At 42.5% G+C, this 21,480-nt stretch overlaps 1 protein-coding gene and 1 pseudogene across 1 annotated transcript in view; both read left to right on the top strand.

Annotated features, from left to right (window-relative positions):
- The window catches only part of sema3bl (sema domain, immunoglobulin domain (Ig), short basic domain, secreted, (semaphorin) 3bl), a 137,352-nt gene that overhangs the window by 88,423 nt on the left and 27,449 nt on the right, over positions 1 to 21,480 (top strand). Inside the window, exons 5-9 of the mRNA XM_034696071.1 lie at positions 7,690 to 7,780; positions 12,326 to 12,442; positions 15,056 to 15,198; positions 21,029 to 21,143; positions 21,268 to 21,337. Of these exons, the coding sequence (XP_034551962.1) occupies positions 7,690 to 7,780; positions 12,326 to 12,442; positions 15,056 to 15,198; positions 21,029 to 21,143; positions 21,268 to 21,337 (536 nt within the window). The remainder of the gene's footprint in view (positions 1 to 7,689; positions 7,781 to 12,325; positions 12,443 to 15,055; positions 15,199 to 21,028; positions 21,144 to 21,267; positions 21,338 to 21,480) is intronic.
- LOC117822182 lies at positions 8,752 to 8,882 on the top strand (annotated as a pseudogene).

The following is a 21,480-nucleotide window of genomic DNA, read 5'->3' as shown; positions in this document are numbered from 1 at the left end:
GGCGACACTTTCCAGCTCCTCCTGGGGAATCCCGAGGCGTTCCCAGACCAGCCGGGAGATATAATCCCTCCACCGCGTTCTGGGTCTACCCCGGGGCCTTCTCCCAGTTGGACGTGCCCGGAACACCTCTAAAGGGAGGTATCCGGGAGGCATCCTTATCAGATGCCCGAACCACCTCAGCTGACTCCTTTCGACGCGGAGGAGCAGCGGCTCTACTCCGAGCTCCCTCCGGATGTCCGAGCTCCTGACCCTATCTCAAGGCCGAGCCCAGACACCCTTCGCAGGAAACTCATTTCAGCCGCTTGTATCCGTGATCTTATCCTTTTGGTCATGACCCACAGCTCATGACCATAGGTGAGGGTTGGAACGTAGACTGACTGGTAGTAGTCTACCAGTCTACCAGTCTCTGTGACGTTGCCCATCTGTTCCTGAGCGCTGTTTTGAAGCCAATCGTCGGCGGGAGCCATATTGGAAATGCTGAACTCAACCTAACTTAGTGTGAGGTAAAGAGGCGGGTTTGAGCTAGGGCTGAACAATTTATTGTTTTCTGATCGAAATTGCGATTTCAGACAACGTTATCATGTGATCGCCAAAGCTGCGTTTTTTTGCAGCGCTCCTGACTGACCCAGGATCTGTTGTGTCAACTATTTTACACAGACATGCCACCATCCTGCCAAGCTCACCAATCAGAAGTGGCATGATACTCATGGACAGGTCACGCTAACCAATCAGTATTAACCAAGCAGCAACTTCCGGTCTAAAAATATGAGTCAATGCGGAAGTGTTAAAAGCTGCAGTTCATCGAGGATCCGCTTGAGGCTGGCTCCAGAAGTACCATAAGTCACATACACATGAATGGGGAAAAGACGATCTTTGCAGCATTAATAAACATGTTTACAGCCTGGTACAAAAGATGAGTGTAGTCTGAATAGCTAATTTCTCGATGTCCTCTCACTGTGAGGGGGGTGAATTTTTTTCTAATTCGGCAATTTCGAAGATATTGAGATTACCAGTCTTCCAATGAGAGGCACAGCTGCCTGTGGGAACACTGCAGCTGTTGGCTAGGAGGCTCAAAGCCCGCCTCTTTACGTCACACTGGCTCGACAGAAGCAATATGGCTGCCGCAGCCGATTGGTCTCAAAACAGCTCTTCAGAAACAAATGGGTGACGTCACGGATACTACGTCCATATTTTTTACAGTCTATGATATTAACCTGCTCCTCATGCTTCGTAACATTAACCTGTTTTGAAATGGCTTCAGCAGAACCAGAAGCAGATTTAGGGGATTTAATCCCAAAGAAAAACAGCACGTCAGTCATTTGGGAGTATTTCGGTTTTGAGGCTGCAGACGTGCACAAGAAACAGGTACTGTGCAAAACTTGCCGCGCTAAAGTTGCAACATCCAGCGGAAACACAACCAACTAATACCGGCACTGGAAAAATCACCACATGCATGTGCATGAGGAGGGCATGTCGAACAAGTCTGGTGAAAAGTGGAGTGAAAATGATGCTCAGGCCCATTGTAGCAAACAGACAACAATTACAATAGACTGTTCCTTATTTTATTAAAACAAAAAAAAACCCTCTTTACTTTTGTGCATTGTCTTTACACTGCTTGGCAGTACCTGCACCCAAATTGACTGTAAGCACTTTGTTACTCTTGCTGATCTTGTTTCCTCTTGTCTAGATCTTTGCTTGTGTTGTTCTTGTTCTCGTATGTACGTCGCTTTGGATAAAAGCGTCTGCTAAATGACATTGTAACATTGTAACATTGTAACAGCATGTTTTGCCAGTGTAACTCTGTATGACAAGAGCAGCCAAAATACACAGCTCTTAAAGTGGTGGATTTCCAATTAAGGCCTTGAGATTTGCATGTTGTACAATTTAGTAACAAATGAATAATGATCCCAGCATGCATAGACTGGTAAAACTGAGTAAAAACATCATCATACATCACATTTATTTATAGGACTGGAGGGATGTAGAGGGAGAGAAGATACAGGGCACTTCTGAAACACTCCTCATTACCTTGAGTTTTATTAAGGTGAGCGTGCTTGAAAGCCTTTACATGTTTGCTGTGACACCTGTGATCTCATTCAGAGCTCTTCACGAACATCCACAAAGCAACATCTGGATCAAACATTACACCCACTGTCTCTACCTATTTCCTTACACATGGTGGAAGTATGATCTTTAGAGTATGTCTGACACTTGTAATTAGCTGCCTCCGTGTTTCTCAGCACGTATTCTTGTTTTGGCTTCTGCGAGAATGTGTCGTGCACGTGTGCGCATTGTCCAATGTGCTTCTTACTTTGTTTGTATCCTGCTGACTTCAATGTCATCATCTCCCCTGTGATCTCAGTTCAGTGGAAGACTCACCCTGACTGTAACAATACTCCATTGTGTCAGAGGAACATGGAGTCGTGGACTCAGGTCACTGTGAGGGCACTTAAATCACTCATACGCAGTCAAACATGAGGTTTTGCTGGAGGTCCTTTCTCCCTTTATTCCCTGTCTGTTCTTGGATAACATTTGGCTTCACATTGTTCACACCCACCCTCCTCTGGCAGAGACAGGCCGGTGCTCTGATGTGGCTTTGGTGGGAGGAGGAGAGCTAAAAGAAAAGGCTTTTGACTGTAGTGTTGATGACAGCGACCTTTGTTGACCTAAAAAAATAATAAACACACAATTCATGGATGTGGCCTGATTTGTTCATCTGCTGAACTCAACTAACTGTTCAATGACAAAGAAACAGCAAATCTGAGATTTGAATAGTTTCTTACTTAAAGCTGCTGAAAAGGTCATAATACCCATCAGTACTCATCTGTAAGTGAAGTCATTTGAGATTATGGCGAAATCTCTGTGTTTTCCAATGCCTTTGTTTGAAGCAATGTTATTATTCTCCTTGTTCCCTTTATCACTGACCAATCAGAGCTACTCCCCAACCCTCTGTCCTGATTGGTCGAGTGGCGGCCCCACTACGTCGCCATGATTGGCTGGGAAGCAACTACTTCCTCATAGAACCAGCACAACAATCTTTTGTGGGCGGGTTACGACAGCAGAGAGGGGAGGGGGTAGTGTTGACATTTGAAATCTCTCTCAGAACTGATGTTTATGTCACGACTACCAACAGCAGCTTTAATATTCTACTCCAAAAAAGGAAAAAGAAAAGAAAGACAAATAATCAAAGCAGAGTTTGAGGTCAAATGGTGATCAACAAATTCCTTTTTGTTAACATTGGGGACAGATTCTTAGTGTTGTGCATGAATGCCCTAAATTGAACATGCTCATATTTTGGTGAATGGTGACCTGAACCGCTCAGTTTGCAGCTCATGAAAGTGGACGTCGTTCACTCTGGAGGCAGAGAACGACCGCTCACACTCTGGCAGCATCTGAGAAGTGTCGAGAGTTAGTGACTGCTGTGTTTGGCATTGCATACCTATGCAAAACTCTTGATCTACATTTTTTCAAAATTGACTGATTCAAGAAAATGACCCACCCTACAGTTTATGCAAATAGAGAAATTAGCACACCATAATCGTTTCCTGAACCAGGCTGTAATCATGCTTATGGTTATTGTAAAGATCGTCTCTTTGTTTAGATGAAGTCAGTTTTATGGCACCCGACAGGCATTTGGCATGGCTCTAGTAATCCGGATGTAGTGTGCGGTACCTGTGAAGCAGCTGTTGTGAACATTTTAAGGAGTTTAATGAACAAATCAGGACAGACCCCAATGGGCTGGGCTGGTTTTTGAGAGTTGGAGCTTTTAGAGAATGAGGAATAGTCCAATTAAGTGTTTGTTTGTTCAGTGTTTCTTTTCCCTCAGCTCCTCTATTTTAGGGGATGCTCCCCGTGTATTAGACATTAAAGTCGGATCCTTTATCCAAATATTCAGCTGACAGGTTGGAGAGTTAGATGTGTGTTTCTAAATTTTCATAGCTGCAGATTTTCTTGTCTTTTACTCTTAATACCTGTCTTTAATTCTACAGTAGAATACAGTAATTCACGTGGTTTAGTAAATGTCAGTGATTAAGGGCTGGAGACTAAAGTATAGGAGGCTCTGCTGGAGAAGATTATATATATATGGAGCTAAATAGTTCATTTTTTGGACCATGAACTTAGTCCAACATTAAATAAAAAATGGACTATGAATATGAACTTGTTCATTCTAGACTGTATGAACTGAGCTGGTTCATTTGTTGTGTCAACTTGCACAACACTGCAGATTCTATGGTGAAAGTACAAGTCTTCACATTTCTTCCTCACATGCACGAGCGCCGCTGACTTGCGACCATATGATTGTGACTGATTCAAAACCGGTGCTCACCAAAACATTCTCATAGTGAAAGTTAAAAACACAAACAAACATGGCTGCTGTTAGTACTCACAACTGTCATGCTAGCATTATCCAGTTGTACTGGTGACACGATATCAGGAGAAAAGTTATAACACATGTAATACTGTAACAGCTCTACTGTTTGTTAAACGTGTTCAGTGTAGATGTTCTTAATTCCCACAGTGTTGACAGTCAGTGAAGGCATCAGGAGAGGTGTAGAGTGTGTGAGCTGGAGAGAGGAGAGACAAGAGGAGAAGTTCTTCATTCATTCAAACATTGATTGTTGTTTTGTTGGTTGGTGTGATCACGGCCGACAGTGACCGGTTATTAAAGATCAACATGTTCACGAATCGGCTCGTCATCCCTACAGCGTCCGGACAGACGCTACAGTACATCTACATTTCTGTAGGACTTAGTAAATGTCATTCATTCTTCTGCTTGTCAGAGCCCCCGTGGTGAGAGCTTTTTAGACTCTGTTCCGGACTACAGTTCTGAGCAAAGCACCTCATCTGGTCAGAGGGGACAGGCCTGAGGTCGAGCGAGAGGGGCAGTAAATAGAGTCAGGGGAAGCAGAGGCAGGAGACGGAGACTCGGAGTACATGCTGGGGAAATGTACTCGCAGGAGGCGGGCAGAACAGCAGGACGGGATTTGAATGGTTTAAAATTTTGGGTCCCAAAAAAGGCTGATTGGTTGGTGTTTTCCCAGGTTTACTCCGGCTGTAGATAGCAGCTTTTCTTCGCTCTTTTTTAAGAACACATTATGTATTGATTACCATCAGGACATAAAGATCATTTTAACCAGTATAGCAAAAAGTGTATCTAAATCTAATTACCAACCGCAGCTTTAAAAGTTATTTACTTGCATTTTTACTTGAAAAGTTGAAGTTGCAAGTTTAAAAGCATTTTGTCAACCTAAAACTGTTCCTTTTAAAGCCACAACACTGTAAACTCTGTAATAAAGGATCAACAGTAAGGCAGGATGTACAGGACTTTTAGTTTTTAAATGGCCTTTCAGATTTGTCTGAGAACATTTATCTGTAGATGTCTCCCCTTCTCACAGGCAGACAGAAAGACTTGAGCTGGTAAGAACACTTAATTGAGCAGTATTAAAGAAAATTGTTTCTGGCGCTCTTTGTTGAGGGACACAGAGTGTGGAGCGGCTGCAAGCTGAGCTGCCAATAGCTCGTCTGTAAGTGCTTATCTTGAGCTTGTTTTTAGGTCAGAACCCTTCAGTGGTCAGTGTTCGCAGGGACAATAATCAACTTTCAGACATACAACTCTTCCAATTTAACTGTTTAAAACAATGAATGAAAAAGTATTCCATCACTGTCTCTGACTGTCTCGTGCTTTGGGGTCTGCAAGCTGAGCTGCTGCCAACTTCTAATTCTTCATCTGGTGGAGTTATAAAGTGGCATGACATGAAACACAAAGGAATGTGAACGTTCTGTGAGTCTTACAGGTAAAACATGAGATTCATTTGGGCTTATATTGGAGTTTAGGGTGTTGTTAAACTAGGGGGAAAAGTGCAAAGAGCTTAAAGCTGAGGAAAAGGAAGCCAAATCTGATTCAATCGTCAACACTTCAGGACATCAATCCTGAAGACAGATCATCAATCAATCTTCCATCCATCCATCCATTATCTTGATCACTTATCCCGTTAGGGGTCACTGGGGGCTGGAGCCTATCCCAGCTGGCTTCGGGCGGAAGGCAGGGTACACCCTGGGCAGGTCGCCAGCCAATCACAGGGCTATCAATCAATCAATCAATCTTTATTTGTACAGCACCAAATCACAACAAACGTTATCTCAAGATTATTTTACAAACAGAGCAGGTCTAGACCACTCTATGTCAAATTATGAACAGAGACCCAACACCAAGACAGGATAAGACTCAGTCTGACCCCACCTTAATCCACCATGAGCATTGGACCTTGCAGTATTTAGCTAGTTACAGTGGAGAGGAAAAACTTCCTTTAACAGGCAGAAACCTCGAGCAGAACCAGACTCATGTTAGACAGACATCTGCCTTGACCGAGTTGGGTCTGGAAAGAGGGATAGAGGAGAATAAGAGAGAGAGGGAGCGGTGATAGTGATGAGACGAGTAGTAGAAGCTGTTGCTGCTAGAGTCCAGTACGTCCGTATCAGCAGGAGTCTGGAACGTCCACAGCAGGAGGACGTCTACAGCAGCTCAGAGGAACCTACGAGACAAGGGAGCTCAGGGACTCCAGAAAGGTCTATGGTTAGTAATTTTAATGGGACAGGCAGAGCTAAAGTAAGTGATGAGGGGGTTGGGGGGGAAGGGGGTGAGATAGGATCCCAGTGTGTCAGTGTGCCAGTTCCCCCAGCAGTCTAAGCCTATAGCAGCATAACTAAGAGCTGGTCCAAGCCTGATCCAGCTCTAACTATAAGCTTTATCAAAAAGGAAAGTTTGAAGCCTAATCTTAAAAGTAGAGAGAGTGTCTGCCTCCTGGACCCTGACTGGTAGATGATTCCAAAGGAGAGGGGCCTGATAACTGAAGGTTCTACCTCCCATACTACTTTTAGAGACTTTAGGTACGACCAGCAGACCTGCATGTTGGGAGCGTAGTGTTCTAGAGGGGTTATAGGGCGCTATGAGCTCTTTAAGATCATATTTTAGTTCAGGTGCTACTCCCAGTATATTAAAGAGAGCATAATGAATATGGTATTAGTTGAGTAAATTCTAACACTTGTCAAGACATAATTGAAACATAGTTCCATGTAAACACCATTGGTATTGACATACATTTTCTTACCTAGTTGCACAGTGTGGAACAGTTCATGGTGATACGTTTAGGACTTGAAACCAAGCAATCAAAATACTTCCTCTTAATAAAGTTTGGAATGTAAGTGTGGATTTTCCTTGATAGCAGCATTACGTCCTTTAGTATCCTGCTGTCTTCTCAATACACAGTTGGGCTCTTGGCTTGATCTGCACATGGAATTCAGTGGGGAATTCGTCTGAGGTCTGGCAACGCCACTGATTCAGCATTTCCCTGTTTCTCAGACGGTGACTTAGTTCTCAGACAAACGCAGAGTTCAGTGAAAGGACAAATAAATGTGTAACAGGCTGGGACTGAAAACAGTTCCTGTCCCCTTTTTATGTAAACAATGAGGCAGAGCAGCAGAAGAGTGGCCTTTCAGCTGGTTAAAGTAACCCCTCTCTCTAGGGCTGGGTTGGTCTACAGTGTGCCCATACTTGGTAAAGTTTGAATATCAGGTGATCCAGTGAGCTGACTCTGTTTGCAAAGTAAAAAGGAAGGATTGATGAAGAAGGTTAGGGTTAATGAAGATATATTTATTATACTTTTATCAATGAATCTTCTCTTTTCACAGCACGTGTTCACGATGGACCCTGCCAACGTGGAAAACGGAAGAGGGAAAGTTCCACATGACCCCAGCCTGCCCTTTGCAAGCACCTTCAGTGGTATGTCCCATACATGTTGAATTCATCTCTAAACTCTCATGTAGACATAATTGTATTCATATTGTTTCAGTGCATGCAGAATAACCGCCACGTCCACAGCTGAATTCAAGCCGGGGATTTGTTTTGCATGTCATACCTCTCTTCCCTTTCTGTTTCCTGTCTGCCTCTTCTGTAAAATGTCAAAATAAAAGCACAAACCCTAACACAAAGTCTAAGAAAGTGAGGTGTAGGATCCAGAGAGGTGGGTGTTTTATTCGTATCCCTTTGCACAAAGTCTCTCGTAACAATTTGACAAGTTGATCTGCTTTGACAAAGCTGTCAAATTAGCAGCTTTGTATTCTCCATCTGCCACATCTAACTACCTGAAATGACAAACACGGAGTCTGTTTTCTGCCGCTTTCAACTCCTTACACAGATCTCTGCTGTTTGCTTGATGTATGATTCCCAAACTGATAATAAGAAAAGCCAAAAGGGAACTTTTTTTTGGCACTGACACACACACACACACACACACACACACGAAAACACACACACGCCAACACACTGGAGTTGAGCTGACTTTGTTCAAATGTTCTGGGTGTTTCCCTCTGAATGTCACAAAGCATTTAGCTTGTGAAATTAGCCTGATTTATAGTAGCTGCAGACTGTACAGTACGCCACCGACAGTGACGGTGTGTGTATACGTGTTGGCATCTACCTATGCAATCCTCTGTTCCACCGTCCTCACTCTGCAGCTGGGTGTTTTTAGGACCAAATTTTCCCCATAAGACACAACATTTGGCAAGAAAACATTCAAATGGTGTCAGTATGTTGGACTTCAGCTGAGATATAGTGCAGGAGCATATACCAAACAGCACATAGGGGACTTACAGCTTGTAGAAATGTATTTTAGAAAATGTATTTTCAAAATAACTTGTGGAGAGAGGGAAGTGGAGGTTTGTTCATCTGCATTAATTGATTTCACTTTGAAAATACTTACCTGGCAGGGGAGATACCATGATCAAGAAGGTGGTTCACCCAGGGTTCCCCAAATGTGGGAATCTTCACTGCATAATTTGCAGTGGTGGACAGTTACAGAGTAAATTTACTTGAGTACTGTACTAAAGTAAAGCTTTTGTGTATCTGTACTTTACTTGAGTATAATTTTTTGGTGAACTTATTACTTTTACTCCATTTGAAAGAGAATTATCATACTTTTGACTCCACTACATTTTTATCAGTGCCCTAGTTACTCACTACTTTTGCTTTGAAGTCAGCTGATGATTGATGATTAACGATCTGATTGACGATCTGATTGACAATCTGATTGACGATCTGATTGACGATCTGATTGACGATCTGTTTGACGATCTGATTGACGATCTGATTGACGATCTGATTGACGATCTGATTGACGATCTGTTTGACGATCTGATTGACGATCTGTTTGACGATCTGATTGACGATCTGATCAATGATGTAATCATTGCTTTGATTGACGATCTGATTGATGATTTGATTGACGACCTGATTAATGAGTTGATTGACGATCTGATTGACGATCTGATTGATGATCTGATTGACGATTTGATTGACGATCTGATTGACGATCTGATTGCTGATCTGATTAACGATCTGATTGACGATCTGATTGACGATCTGATTGACGATCTGTTTGACGATCTGATTGACGATCTGTTAGATGATTACATCGTTGATCAGATCGTCAATCAGATCGTCAATCAGATAGTCAATCTGATTGACGATCTGACTGATGATTTGATTGACGATCTGATTGACGATCTGTTTGACGATCTAATTGACGATCTGAGTGACGATCTGATTGATGATTTGATTGAGGATCTGATTGACAATCTGATTGACGATCTGAGTGACGATCTGATTGACGATTTGATTGACGATCTGATTGACGATCTGATTGATGATCTGATTAACGATCTGATTGACGATCTGATTGACGATCTGATTGACGATCTGATTGACGATCTGTTTGACGATCTGATTGACGATCTGTTTGACTATCTGATTGACGATCTGATTGACGATCTGATCAACGATGTAATCATCGATCTGATTGACGATCTGACTGATGATTTGATTGACGATCTGCTTGACGATCTGATTGACGATCTGATTGACGATCTGATTGACGATCTGAGTGACGATCTGATTGATGATTTGATCGACAATCTCATTGACGATCTCATTGACGATCTCATTGACGATCTGCTTGACGATCTGATTGACGATCTGATCCACGATCTGATCCACGATGTACTCATGGATCTGAATGTCCTTCTCTTTTCTGAAATCTGATCCTAAGACAGTAAAATGTGTTTGTGTTGTTCTGTTTTTCTCAGTGGTTTAGTCGTACCTGTATATCATGCGTCGGTTGAACGTGGAACAAACACAGGGCAGGCAGTTCATGTAGAGGTGGTAATGATGGCTATAATTCTCCACCTGAGCTCCCATGTCCATATCTTCAGGCCGTGTTAGAGGTTTTTGAAATGACGAATGATACATGTGGTTTGAAATGTTCTCCCTGTTTCCCACTCTGCTCAAACAAACAAACATTCACTGTCCAACCTGAGAGAGCGTGTTGAGCTTGTTTGTTTCATTCCAGATGAACATTTCTACTAAGCTGTCTGTGCTTGGAATAACTTAGTTCCTGTTTTTATTCCATGGTATAGTTTTTAGAGATTTCAAGTAATGGTTTCTAAATAAACATGATGTAACAGAATGTACTCCTATGTATTCTTGACTGCACTCATGCTTTGTGAAAATACAACGTTTAGAGATATTTTAAAAAGTACTTTGAATACTTCAGTATTTTTAAAAGGAAGTACTTCAGTACTTTAACTCAAGTAATAATCTGACTGAACAACTTTCACTTGTTTTGGAGTAATATTTGACCTGGAGGATCTATACTTTGACTTAAGTAATGAAGCTGTGTACTTTGTCCACCACTGATAATTTGCTGTAGTGAGGGACGCCGTTCATGCTCTCCCCTGACATTTGGGGCAGCAGTAGCTCAGTCCATAGGGACTTGGCTTGGCCCAGTATGGACAAAAGTTTGGCAGGTGGACTGGTGGCTGAAGAGGTTGCCTGGGCACTCCTGAGGTGTCCTTGAGCAAGGCATCAAACTCCCTGCTCGGATGGCACTGGTTGATAGCAGCCTCCTCACTCTGACATTTCTCCTCAGTGCATGTTTGTGGGTGATGCATGTATATATCAAACTATGTGTGTATGTAGCATGATCCAAAAAAGAACACAAGGGAAAAAACTGAATCTGCCCCCGTCAGGATAAATAAAGTATGTTTTACCTTACCTTGAAAAAGGAGGCGTTGAAAATGCTGACTCAGCAGATCTGTAATGCCTGGAGGTCAGCAGGGTTGTGAAAGGTTATCAAACAGTTCCTGTTACATGCAGGTTGCTGTTCTAGGTCTGACCGTGACACCTGACCTCTCCATGGATTTTTCCCATCAGGGATCAATGTTGCACAAAAACAAAACACGGACACTCACATACATTCAGTCTCTGATGTGATTCACACAAACACACACAGACATAAAAATAGAGCTTGACCAACCAGTTAAAGAACATGATCGTAAAATAAATCAGACCCAGCAGGAAAGATACAGTAAGAGATGATGAAAGCCTCATTCATCAGTTGTCTAAGCAATAAAGTGTCCTAATCTTTAATTTCAGGAGTTTCTTCCAACAAACACAAAGCTTAATAAACTCTGTCATCAGCAATCACTGTATGTGGTTGTGACTGTTTGTGTTTGCAAAGACAAACATGTGTTCAAACTGTGTGTATGTGTTATATCAAGAACAATGAGGGCTTTTATTGTTTCAGCTAAAGACGATAAGAAGGGATTAATTTACACCCATGAGATCACTGAAACAGTCCCCATGTGCATGTCCACATTATGTTCAGAAATGTAAGAAGAGCGGTGAGTTTGTAAGAAGTGAAGTAGGACTACTCTCGAAATAATCTCACATTAATCCTCATCATTAGAGAGGTGATGAAGTGATTTTGGTTTTGAGCGTTTTCCAAGCTCGCTGCGGTTGTGGCCTCGTCTAAAGACGGATGACCCTGACTGATTTCACTCATGTAATGTGCTCGCAGTGCTTTAATACGGAAAAGGTTTCATTTCCGTTTGTACTGAAGTCAATTTTCTGAGTTGCTGAAATTCAGAATGAGTCTGTGTTGAAGGTCTGGGTCTCTGTGGAGGAGGTACAGTCCAGAGTGTGTTTGAGTTTAGGGCTCAGGTTACACTCTCGGTGTGTTCTTTACAGGATTTGTTTGATTTCCTTTTCCCGTTGCCCTCCTTTTCCTGAACCACAAAATCTCTCTCTGTCACCCATGATTTCCTCCCTAGTCACCTTTTGCATAGATTTCCTTTTCCCTAATCTCCTTTCCTTTTCACTGCTGCTCCTATAGAGTCTAATAACCTTTTAACACTGTTCTTCTGTTACTCCTTTAGACGTACTCCCTGTTCCTCTGTTCCTCTTCTCACCTCTGACCCCTCCTCTCTACAGGTGGGGAGCTGTATGCCGGACTGACAGCAGACTTCCTGGGCAGAGACTCTGTGATCTTCAGGAGTATGGGAGGTCGCTCCACCATGAGGACGGAGACTGACCAGAAACTCCTCCATGGTAATGTGTCACAGCTCTGTTAATCTGACCTTTGAAACAGTGGTAAGATATTTTAAAGTGGCCTTTGTTTCCCAACCAAGGACATCTTTAAATTAGTGAACTTGGTTATTCTATTGTGGGGTTGAAAGATAGGATATGTTGAAACCATCTTCAGTGATAGAATCATGATGATAAGAGCCATTTTACCACTGAGAGCTGGTTAACAATAAAACACATCTATGCCATGTATGATACTTTTAATGTAGATTTGACAACCAATCAGATTGTTTGTGATTTTCTGGGCCATCCTACTTCCCTTACCAATTCACCTCTATCTTTAAAATATGAACTTTCAACATAAACTGATGCATTTAAGAGTTTTTTACTGTAAGATTTGCATGTTAAAAGACAATTAACATGTTAAATGACCATAAAAACAAGCAATTAACTGCTGTGGTGTATGTGAGATTATGTCTCACAAATAAATATTCTTGAGCCATTCAACAAAAGTCAAATATGCAGAGTTTCCTTGTTTTTTTTTTGTTTTTTTTAATTTAAAAGTTATATTTTGGGGCTTTTTTATACTCTGCGACCTCTGCGACCTCTGCGACCTCTGCGACGAGGGCTGTAGCCTCTGTATATGGGGCGCGCGCATATGCCGCTAAGCCAAGGTGCCCCAGAATTTCCTTGTTAAGGGATGTGAAGACAATAACTGGGGATGTTCCAAAGTTACAACCTCCCAGTCGTTCAACAGAAATTTAAATTCTGTCTAGTAAACTTGTCTGAAGGTTACAGCACACTCAGAAAACAGTCAAAATATAGCACAATTTATCATAGTTAAACACAGAGTGGCCAAGTGTGGCTACCATTAGCAGAACTAGCATCCCTATAGCTTTCAGTGCTCCTTGCAGGTTAATGTGCACATAACAGTGCTAGTTACGCATTGCTCTGGACCAAGCGGCAACCTCTGGCCATGAGAATTGAAGGCAATGCAGAAGCTTAAAAAACTGCAATTCATCAAGTGTCCGCTTGAGGCTGGCTCCAGAAGAACTGGAAACCACATACACACCCGTTAAAAGAAGACGATCTTTACAGCAGAAATAAACATGTTTACAGTCTGGTTCAAAAAAACAAGTGTAGTCTGGATAGATCATTTCTTGTTTGGCACACACTGTACAGGGGGTGAATTTTTTCATAACGCAGTCATTTCTAAGATATTAAGATTATGAGAGGCACAGCTGACTTGATTGACAGGAAGAGATCAGCATTTCCAATATGGCTCCCGCCGACGATTGGCTTCAGAGACAGATGGGTGACGTCACGGATACTACGTCCATTATTTATACAGTCTATGATCTGGACAAGTGGTTGTGTACCAGTTTAACCAGATACAGCCTACAAACAACTTTATATCCATTTGCTAGATCAACATACTGACAAACTGCACCGCAAAGAGTGTTTACATTCAGATAGTTGAGTATTATAGCAGTATGGCTCACCAGAACTAGTGGCTGCGCTGCACCTTAGTCACTACTTATGATCAGCATTTCTGGTTTACATTAAAGGTGACATATCATGCAAAATGGACTTTTTAATGGTTCTCTACCTGAAATATGTGTCCCTGGCATGTCTACAAACCCCCCGAGAATGAAAAAAATCCATTCTGCCCCTGTTCTGATTTCTACACCTTTCTGTAAATGTGTGTGAAACGAGCCGTTTCAGACTTCCGTGTTTTTCTTACGTAACAACAATATCCGGTCTGTCACGGAGTCAGAGCTCAGAGCTTGTTCAGTCCATAGACTGTATAAAATAATACTGAATCCCCCCTCCGTTTTTCATTACCTGCACAAATGTGTGCTAACAAGGAGCTTAGGAGGGAGGCATGCTAGTTGTAGGCTGTCTTAATAAACACAAAGGTCGGTTTTACTCCCCACGTCTGCAGATTTGAAGATCTAGTGTATGATTTTTATTTATCATGGATAAGTGCTAGCGCTAGTTAGCATAGCTACATGTCGTAGCTGTAGCTGTGTACCAAGACACACGTCGACATACTGACAAATAAAACAACAAGAAACACAGAATCTGTGATCAATCCTTCAGAAAGGTCCTGCTGCAGGCGCCTCTCCGTCAGGATCAGATTCTGGATCAGATTCAGAGGGTTGAATTAACGTGATCTCTGAGCAGCCGTGTATATTCAGCCAACATGTAAACATTAGATCAACGTGCTGGACAGCCGAGGCACATCCACTTCCTGAGGGGGCGGGGTCAGAGAGAAAACAGAGTGTTCTGAGGAGGACTGAAGAAGAGGGCTTTTCAGGCATGCCAAAATCTGATTTCAAAGTGTTTTTTTGAGCATAAACTTTAAAGACATGTTTTGGGGACCTCTTAGACCAATATATATTGATGAAAAAAGCATGATATGTCACCTTTAACAGAGATATACCTTTTTTTTTTATCTGATTAGTAATTCTGGTGCCAACATTTCATCCTGTGGTCAACTAAATGACAGAATGAGGCACACAGGACCTTCTCTTGTTTTAAATTGTCTTAAGATAACGTGTTGTGGATCGGCGCTCTCCAGATAAACTTGATTGACACATGACTATATCAATGTATTTTCATGTCTCTCTGTAGATCCTAAGTTCATCGCAGCCCACCTCATCCCAGACAACGACGACAGAGACAACGATAAAGTGTATTTCTTCTTCACTGAGAAGGCATCAGAGGCAGGGGACAGAGAGGGGGCCATACACACGCGTATTGGACGAGTGTGTGCGGTGAGACACATTTCATTTTAAATACAGTATGTAATGATGTCCATCTTTAAAACATCTTTCTTACATTGAAATTTCGGCTGCAGGCAATCTTGTGGCTCTTGATAATAAATTTGTTGGGATAAACTTCACCAACAAGATGCATTGTGGGATTTATCAGTTGCGGTCTTACCAAAATTACAGATAAAGTAAAGATCAGGCACGCTGCACTTTTGATTGTTGGAGCAATGGGACACACTTAGCACATGAACACTCATGCCAAGCACCCAAGCATCCTCCTCGACCTAAGTGCAGCCTTCGATACCATCTGTCACACCGCCCTCCTCACTAGGCTATCCTCCATTGGTATCACCCACACTCCGTTAGACTGGTTCACATCTTACCTCTCTAGCCGCACACAGTTCACTCAGCTCAAGTCCTTTAAATCCACTCCTTCCTCCGTCACTACAGGGGTGCCCCAGGGCTCTGTCCTTGGGGCCCTCCTCCATCATCTACCTCCTTCCCCTCGGTAATATCTTCCGCAAATTCAACATTCACTTCCACTGTTACGCAGATGACACCCAGCTCTACCTCACCACTAACCCCTCGTCCACTCTCCCACCCACCTCCCTCACTGATTGCATCTCTGAAATAAAAACCTGGTTCACCCTAAATTTCCTTACATTAAACAGTAATAAAACTGAGGTTCTCCTCATTGGCACCAAATCCACTCTATCCAAATCCAATAGTTTCTCACTCACCATTGATAACTCCTCCGTCTCACCCTCCCCCCAGGTTAAGAGTCTGGGTGTCGTCCTTGACAGCACATTATCCTTTCAATCACACATCAATAACATCACCCGGACTGCCTACTTCCATCATCGTAACATCAATCGTCTTCGCCCCTCCCTCACCCCTCACACAGCCTCCATCCTTGTCCACAGCCTTGTCACTTCCCGTCTGGACTACTGCAACTCTCTCCTCTTCGGCCTCCCTCACAAATCCCTCCATAAACTCCAACTGGTCCAGAATTCAGCTGCCCGTATCATTGCCCGAACCCCCTCCATCCACCACATCACTCCTGTCCTCCAACAGCTCCACTGGCTCCCTGTTCAGTTCCGTATTCAATTCAAAGTCCTTCTGTTGACATTCAAGACCATCCACAACCTCACCCCCCCCATATCTGTCCGACCTCCTCCATGTTCCTACTCCCTCCCGCTCCCTCAGATCCTCTTCCTGCATACACCTGTCTGTCCCCTCCGCCCGTCTCACCACTATGGGGAGCCGAGCATTCAGCCGCTCTGCTCCCCGTCTCTGGAACTCATTGCCACCTCAACTCAGAAACACAGATTCTTTCCCCCATTTCAAATCACAACTCAAAACACATCTGTTCAAAACCGCTTACTCCGTCTGACTCCAATTGCTCTGTCATTTTGTTATTGTTTCTATTTTTTCTTACCCCTTGTTAGTTTATATTGTTTTCATTTTTGACTCTGATTTTGTTTCCTTTAATGTAAATTTGTGAATGTATATATTTATATCTGTGCGGTGTCCTTGAGTGCCGAGAAAGGCGCCTTTAAATAAAATGTATTATTATTATTATTATGTAAGTGTCATCAAGTGTGCAGAATGGGCCAGCCTCAAAGAGACCTCAGCCTCCTGACACAGACTCTCTCAGCTGATAGCGACGAGCTGAGTGAGATCACAGGCACTTTCAAAAGCTGCTGCTGAGAGAGGCAACCTGTGGACCAGACTCTGATCTCTTAACAAACAGAAAGACTTTTATTTAATTTAACATACAAGGTCCATAACAAAATTCACAAAGCAGCGATTTAAATACAGCAAATGTGTGCAACTCATGCAGATACGTTCATTTGATCTAGTTTTGAGAGAGGTTTTGATTCTCTAAATTCTCAGAAGTCATTTTTTTGTGAGCTCAAAGTGACGAAAATTGAAACATGGCAAACTAGACAGAAATGTGTCTCTACAGAAAAGCACCTCCCGGATTATCCAGTTAACAGAAGCTCTCAAAGAGATAAAGAGATTATCTGAATACACGGAGGGATGAGGAGTGAGAACAGATGGTCATGAGAGCTTTACATATCTTCATGGCCACACAAGTGAAAGGAATGAGACATCTGCAGCGATGTTCCAGTCCAGCAGTGATGATCTGTGAAAGTCAGGGAGTTCTTGTGGGGTTTCATATTCTGTGGGGGATCCATTATGGGTTTCAACTCTTTTTAATCGCTTGGTTTATCAGTCCAACGTATCAATTCACACTCCAACCAAAGCAAAGTGGAGCTAAAAAAGAAGGGAGTTGACTTGATTTAGATTCCTTTGTTTTCTGTTACATTCAGTCTCAGAATGACGCTCCCAGGACAGGAGGTTACGGTTTTACGGGGAGGTAACATTTCCAAACCCTCCCGTGTAAAAGACAAACATCTTTGGGAGTGATCAAATATTTATATTTCCCCAAAGGGCTGTGAAGGCATCATGATCGTCAGAATCTTATGAGTCCTTTCCCTTTCCAAAACACACACAGCTGTCGAATCGTCAAACTGATCCCCATCTGCTCTGTGAATTCTCTCACATTATTCACGCATTGCTTTGTGCGCTGTGTGCTGCGCATGCAGGTATGGCATGAAAGAATACACTCCAATGCTGAAATACACTCACACATCCAAAGACAGCTGCAGGATTTCCTCAGAGACTGTTCCACTGTGCCAGAAAAGTTTGCACAAAGTAGAAAATCCCACGTAAACCTTCAAATTAGAACGTTGTCATACTTTTCTCCATCTCTCTTCTCTCTCCATCCGTCTCTCCCCACAGTACATTCAGTTTTTCTACAACAGCCTCTCACAGTGCTTCTTGCCAAGAGGCAAATTATTACTGCTGATACTCATCACTTACATCAACGCACACACACGAAACTGTGCCTGCAAAATGAATCCAATTCTGATTATTTAAGGTCTCAAAAACACTCACGCCTGCACACAAACTGTGTCTAGCGTGACTCCTAGCCAAGCGGCAACCTCCGGCCGTGAGAATTGAAGCCAATGAGGAAGTGCTATAAACTGCAGTTCATCGAGTGTCCACTTGAGGCTGGCTGCAGAAATACCAGAAACCACATACACACCAATTCAAAGAAGAGGATCTTTACAGCAGAAATAAACATGTTTACAGTCTGGTTCAAAGAACAAGTGTAGTCTGGATAGCTCATTGCTCGATCGGCACACACTGTGTGGGAGGTGAATTCGTTCATAATGGGCGATTTTTTAAATATTAAGATTACGATTTTCCATAATTGGAGGCACAGCTGACTTGATCAACAGGCGGGAACACTGTAGCTGTTAGCTAGGAAGCTCAAAGCCCGCCTCTTTACGTCACACTCACTCTACAGCAGTTAGATTGAGTTCAGCATTTCCAATATGGCTCCCGCCTACGATTGGCCTCAAAACAGCGCTTCAGCAACAGATGGGTGATGTCACAGTTACTACGTCCATTATTTATACAGTCTATGGTCCTAACACATTTATATTCGGCAGGAAACACCCTTGTTACACCCTTCAGAAGATGCATATGTTAGTTTCTCAATGATTGCTTGTGTGTATGCAACTGATGCACAGTCGCAACAGTTTCATCGGGTGTAATGTGATTTGTACTCAAGCAGACTGGATTGAAATGAAATAATAAGCATGTTAAAGTTAATGTCAGCTCTACTTAACGGTGATAACGATCCAGATAGAGCACACATTGTAGGGTGATTCCTTTCTTATATCTGCTGTCTTGATGTTAATTTAAAATACATAGTTGTAGAGCTGGGCGATATTGAAAATGATGTTATCACGATAAAGTATTTCATATCAGTGGATATTGATAATTATCACAATAAATATTAAATCATTATTTCATGTAAATTTAAAGTCAGATTATTGCTCCTGAGTGAAAGTTGAAGACAGTTTGTTAGTTTGTATCTGGATTTAGTTTTCTGATGAACTTCTTGAATCCATCATTTCTGACGCTGCTAACAGGAAGCAGGTCTTTAATGTAAGATGAGATTTTTGTGATGTTTCAGTTTGTAGATTCTTATTTTTCTCAGGTTGAGATTATTTCCATAATTTAAATAAAATATAAACTAAATAATATTCTGTGTGTCAGTTTATAGAGTATTGTTTTGAGTTGTGCTCTCCCCTTTGAGATTACTAAGGGTTACAGGCAGAGTGCTGTTGTTTCCCACAGTGCAGTGAATGCATCACGGTTATTCAGTGTTCAGTTGTCCGACAGAAGTTGTCTCTGTGCTCTTCCTTTACCCACATCCTGAAAGTATATTTAATGAAGTGTATGAAGTTAATAGTTAACACAGAGTCGACACAGTGTCAGACTAACGACTCTGCTTTGAGCTGCTAGGTTTTGAGTTTTCTTCAGTGTCGCTCATTTCAGCTGTGTTTACATTCTGCTCCGAACGTCTTTAAGCCCCGCCTACCTCTCACCCTGCAACATGAACATTTTTATATTTATATCGAGAAAAATTATACTGACACACTGCAGATTCAAAAGATGGCAGAAAATCTGTGTTGAAAGTGATGAATTCAACCACCTTCTCTGTTATCTTCTTGGCCTTTTGCTTTCATAAGGATGTTCCTCCTTCTTCTGAAGTCCAGGGTTTGTGTCTTTGGCACAGCAGCGTCTCCTTTAGTTCTTTAGAGAGTTCCTGTGCGTGTTTGGATGTCCTATGAAATCCACTGCTACTGCCTCACCTGGGACTTCCACCAGATCCGTGTCCAGCCCATCTCTGATCCGCTGCGGTCCGGCTCTGTACTCTCTCGTCTGTCAACACCCACTAGCTCAGGAGTAGGACCACTAGACAGTTGGAGTCATGTTTCCCAGGGTAATCACTGAATCAAGGATTCTCCTCCTCCTCTCCTCATCCATGTTCTTTCTGGTCCTCTGAAAACCTCTGACCTGTTGACTCCAGGCCTGGCTCCGCTCATCATGACTTTGGTTTGTTGTTGTAGTTAAGTGAAATACGATCTGGTGATAACACAGAGTGTTTTATTCTGAAAATTAACTGGATGTTTTCATTTTGTTTTGGTGAAACCTGACTTCCTGTCCCGCTCCATCTGCTCTGTTGAGATTGATGCGTCGTGCTCAGGCATCCTGCAAGAGTAGAAGTCTTGTGTATCTGATCCGGAGGGCTCTGACCTGCCGGATCAGAGACGCAGCCGGAACGCAACGGAGCGGATCCAGTGGAAGTTAACACATTGACTAGAATAGAAACCTATCAGATCTGGTGCTGTGACGGATCAGAGACGGAGTGGACACGGATCTGGTGGAATTTTGCCGTCATGAATCCATTGCAAGTGGCTGTTGAACTGTTTTCACTTTCTGATTTAAAATATTTCCACAATGCTGACATTACAGCCCCTGGGTTCTTGATGCTAATGCAACATACGTCTGTCCTGTGTTATTTCCACTTTTGAGCGATGTGTCCCTGAAGAGTTAGCCATAAAGCGGTTGTTGTTGCTGTGCACATAAAGCTTAAGCCGTGGCTGGAGTTCCACATCAGTGTCCCATTTATTTATTGCCCGGCCCTACGTAGTTGGTTATAGTTTATTGGATACATTTCTGTATTTGCCTCTCATATCTAATATCTTTATGCTGTCCTTTTATTTGGGAAAAACGTGTAAACTTTAATGCCCCGCTTCACCTCCTTCAAACAGCCTTCAAGTTGATTTAACCTCAGAGCTGATTCCACCTCAGATCCAGCGTGCTGCATTTGAAAGCCAACACAATGAAAATGGGGTTTTGGAATTGAAAACACTGTTTTATAGACGTATTTGTCTCTTTCTGCCAGAATGATGTCGGAGGCCAGAGAGTGCTGGTGAACAAATGGAGCACTTTCATTAAAGCCAGGCTGGTGTGCTCGGTACCAGGACCTCACGGCATTGACACACACTTCAACCAACTGGGTGAGAAAACACAGACCAGTATCAAAGTCCATACATGCTCATGTTTACACACGGTCTTTAGCATTCTCTGCATAGAAACAAATAGCTTGTGCAATCCACTTAATTATGTTTTGATGTAAAACAGAGGACGTTTTCCTGCTGAGGACAAAGGATGAGAGGAACCCGGATGTGTACGCCATCTTCAGCTCCATCAGGTGAATAATCATGAAGTCCTGTGTGTTTTTACAGGTCATTAAATATTACTTCTCCACGTGGATATTTTGTACCTTGCAGATTTACGGGAGAGTAAAAGACGTATTACTTTATATTGATTGTGATCCCATTAATCCATACAAAT

This window comes from Notolabrus celidotus, chromosome 11, assembly GCF_009762535.1.
Source record: "Notolabrus celidotus isolate fNotCel1 chromosome 11, fNotCel1.pri, whole genome shotgun sequence".
Taxonomy (NCBI): Eukaryota; Metazoa; Chordata; class Actinopteri; order Labriformes; family Labridae; genus Notolabrus; species Notolabrus celidotus.
This window is presented reverse-complemented; position numbering and strand designations above follow the sequence as displayed.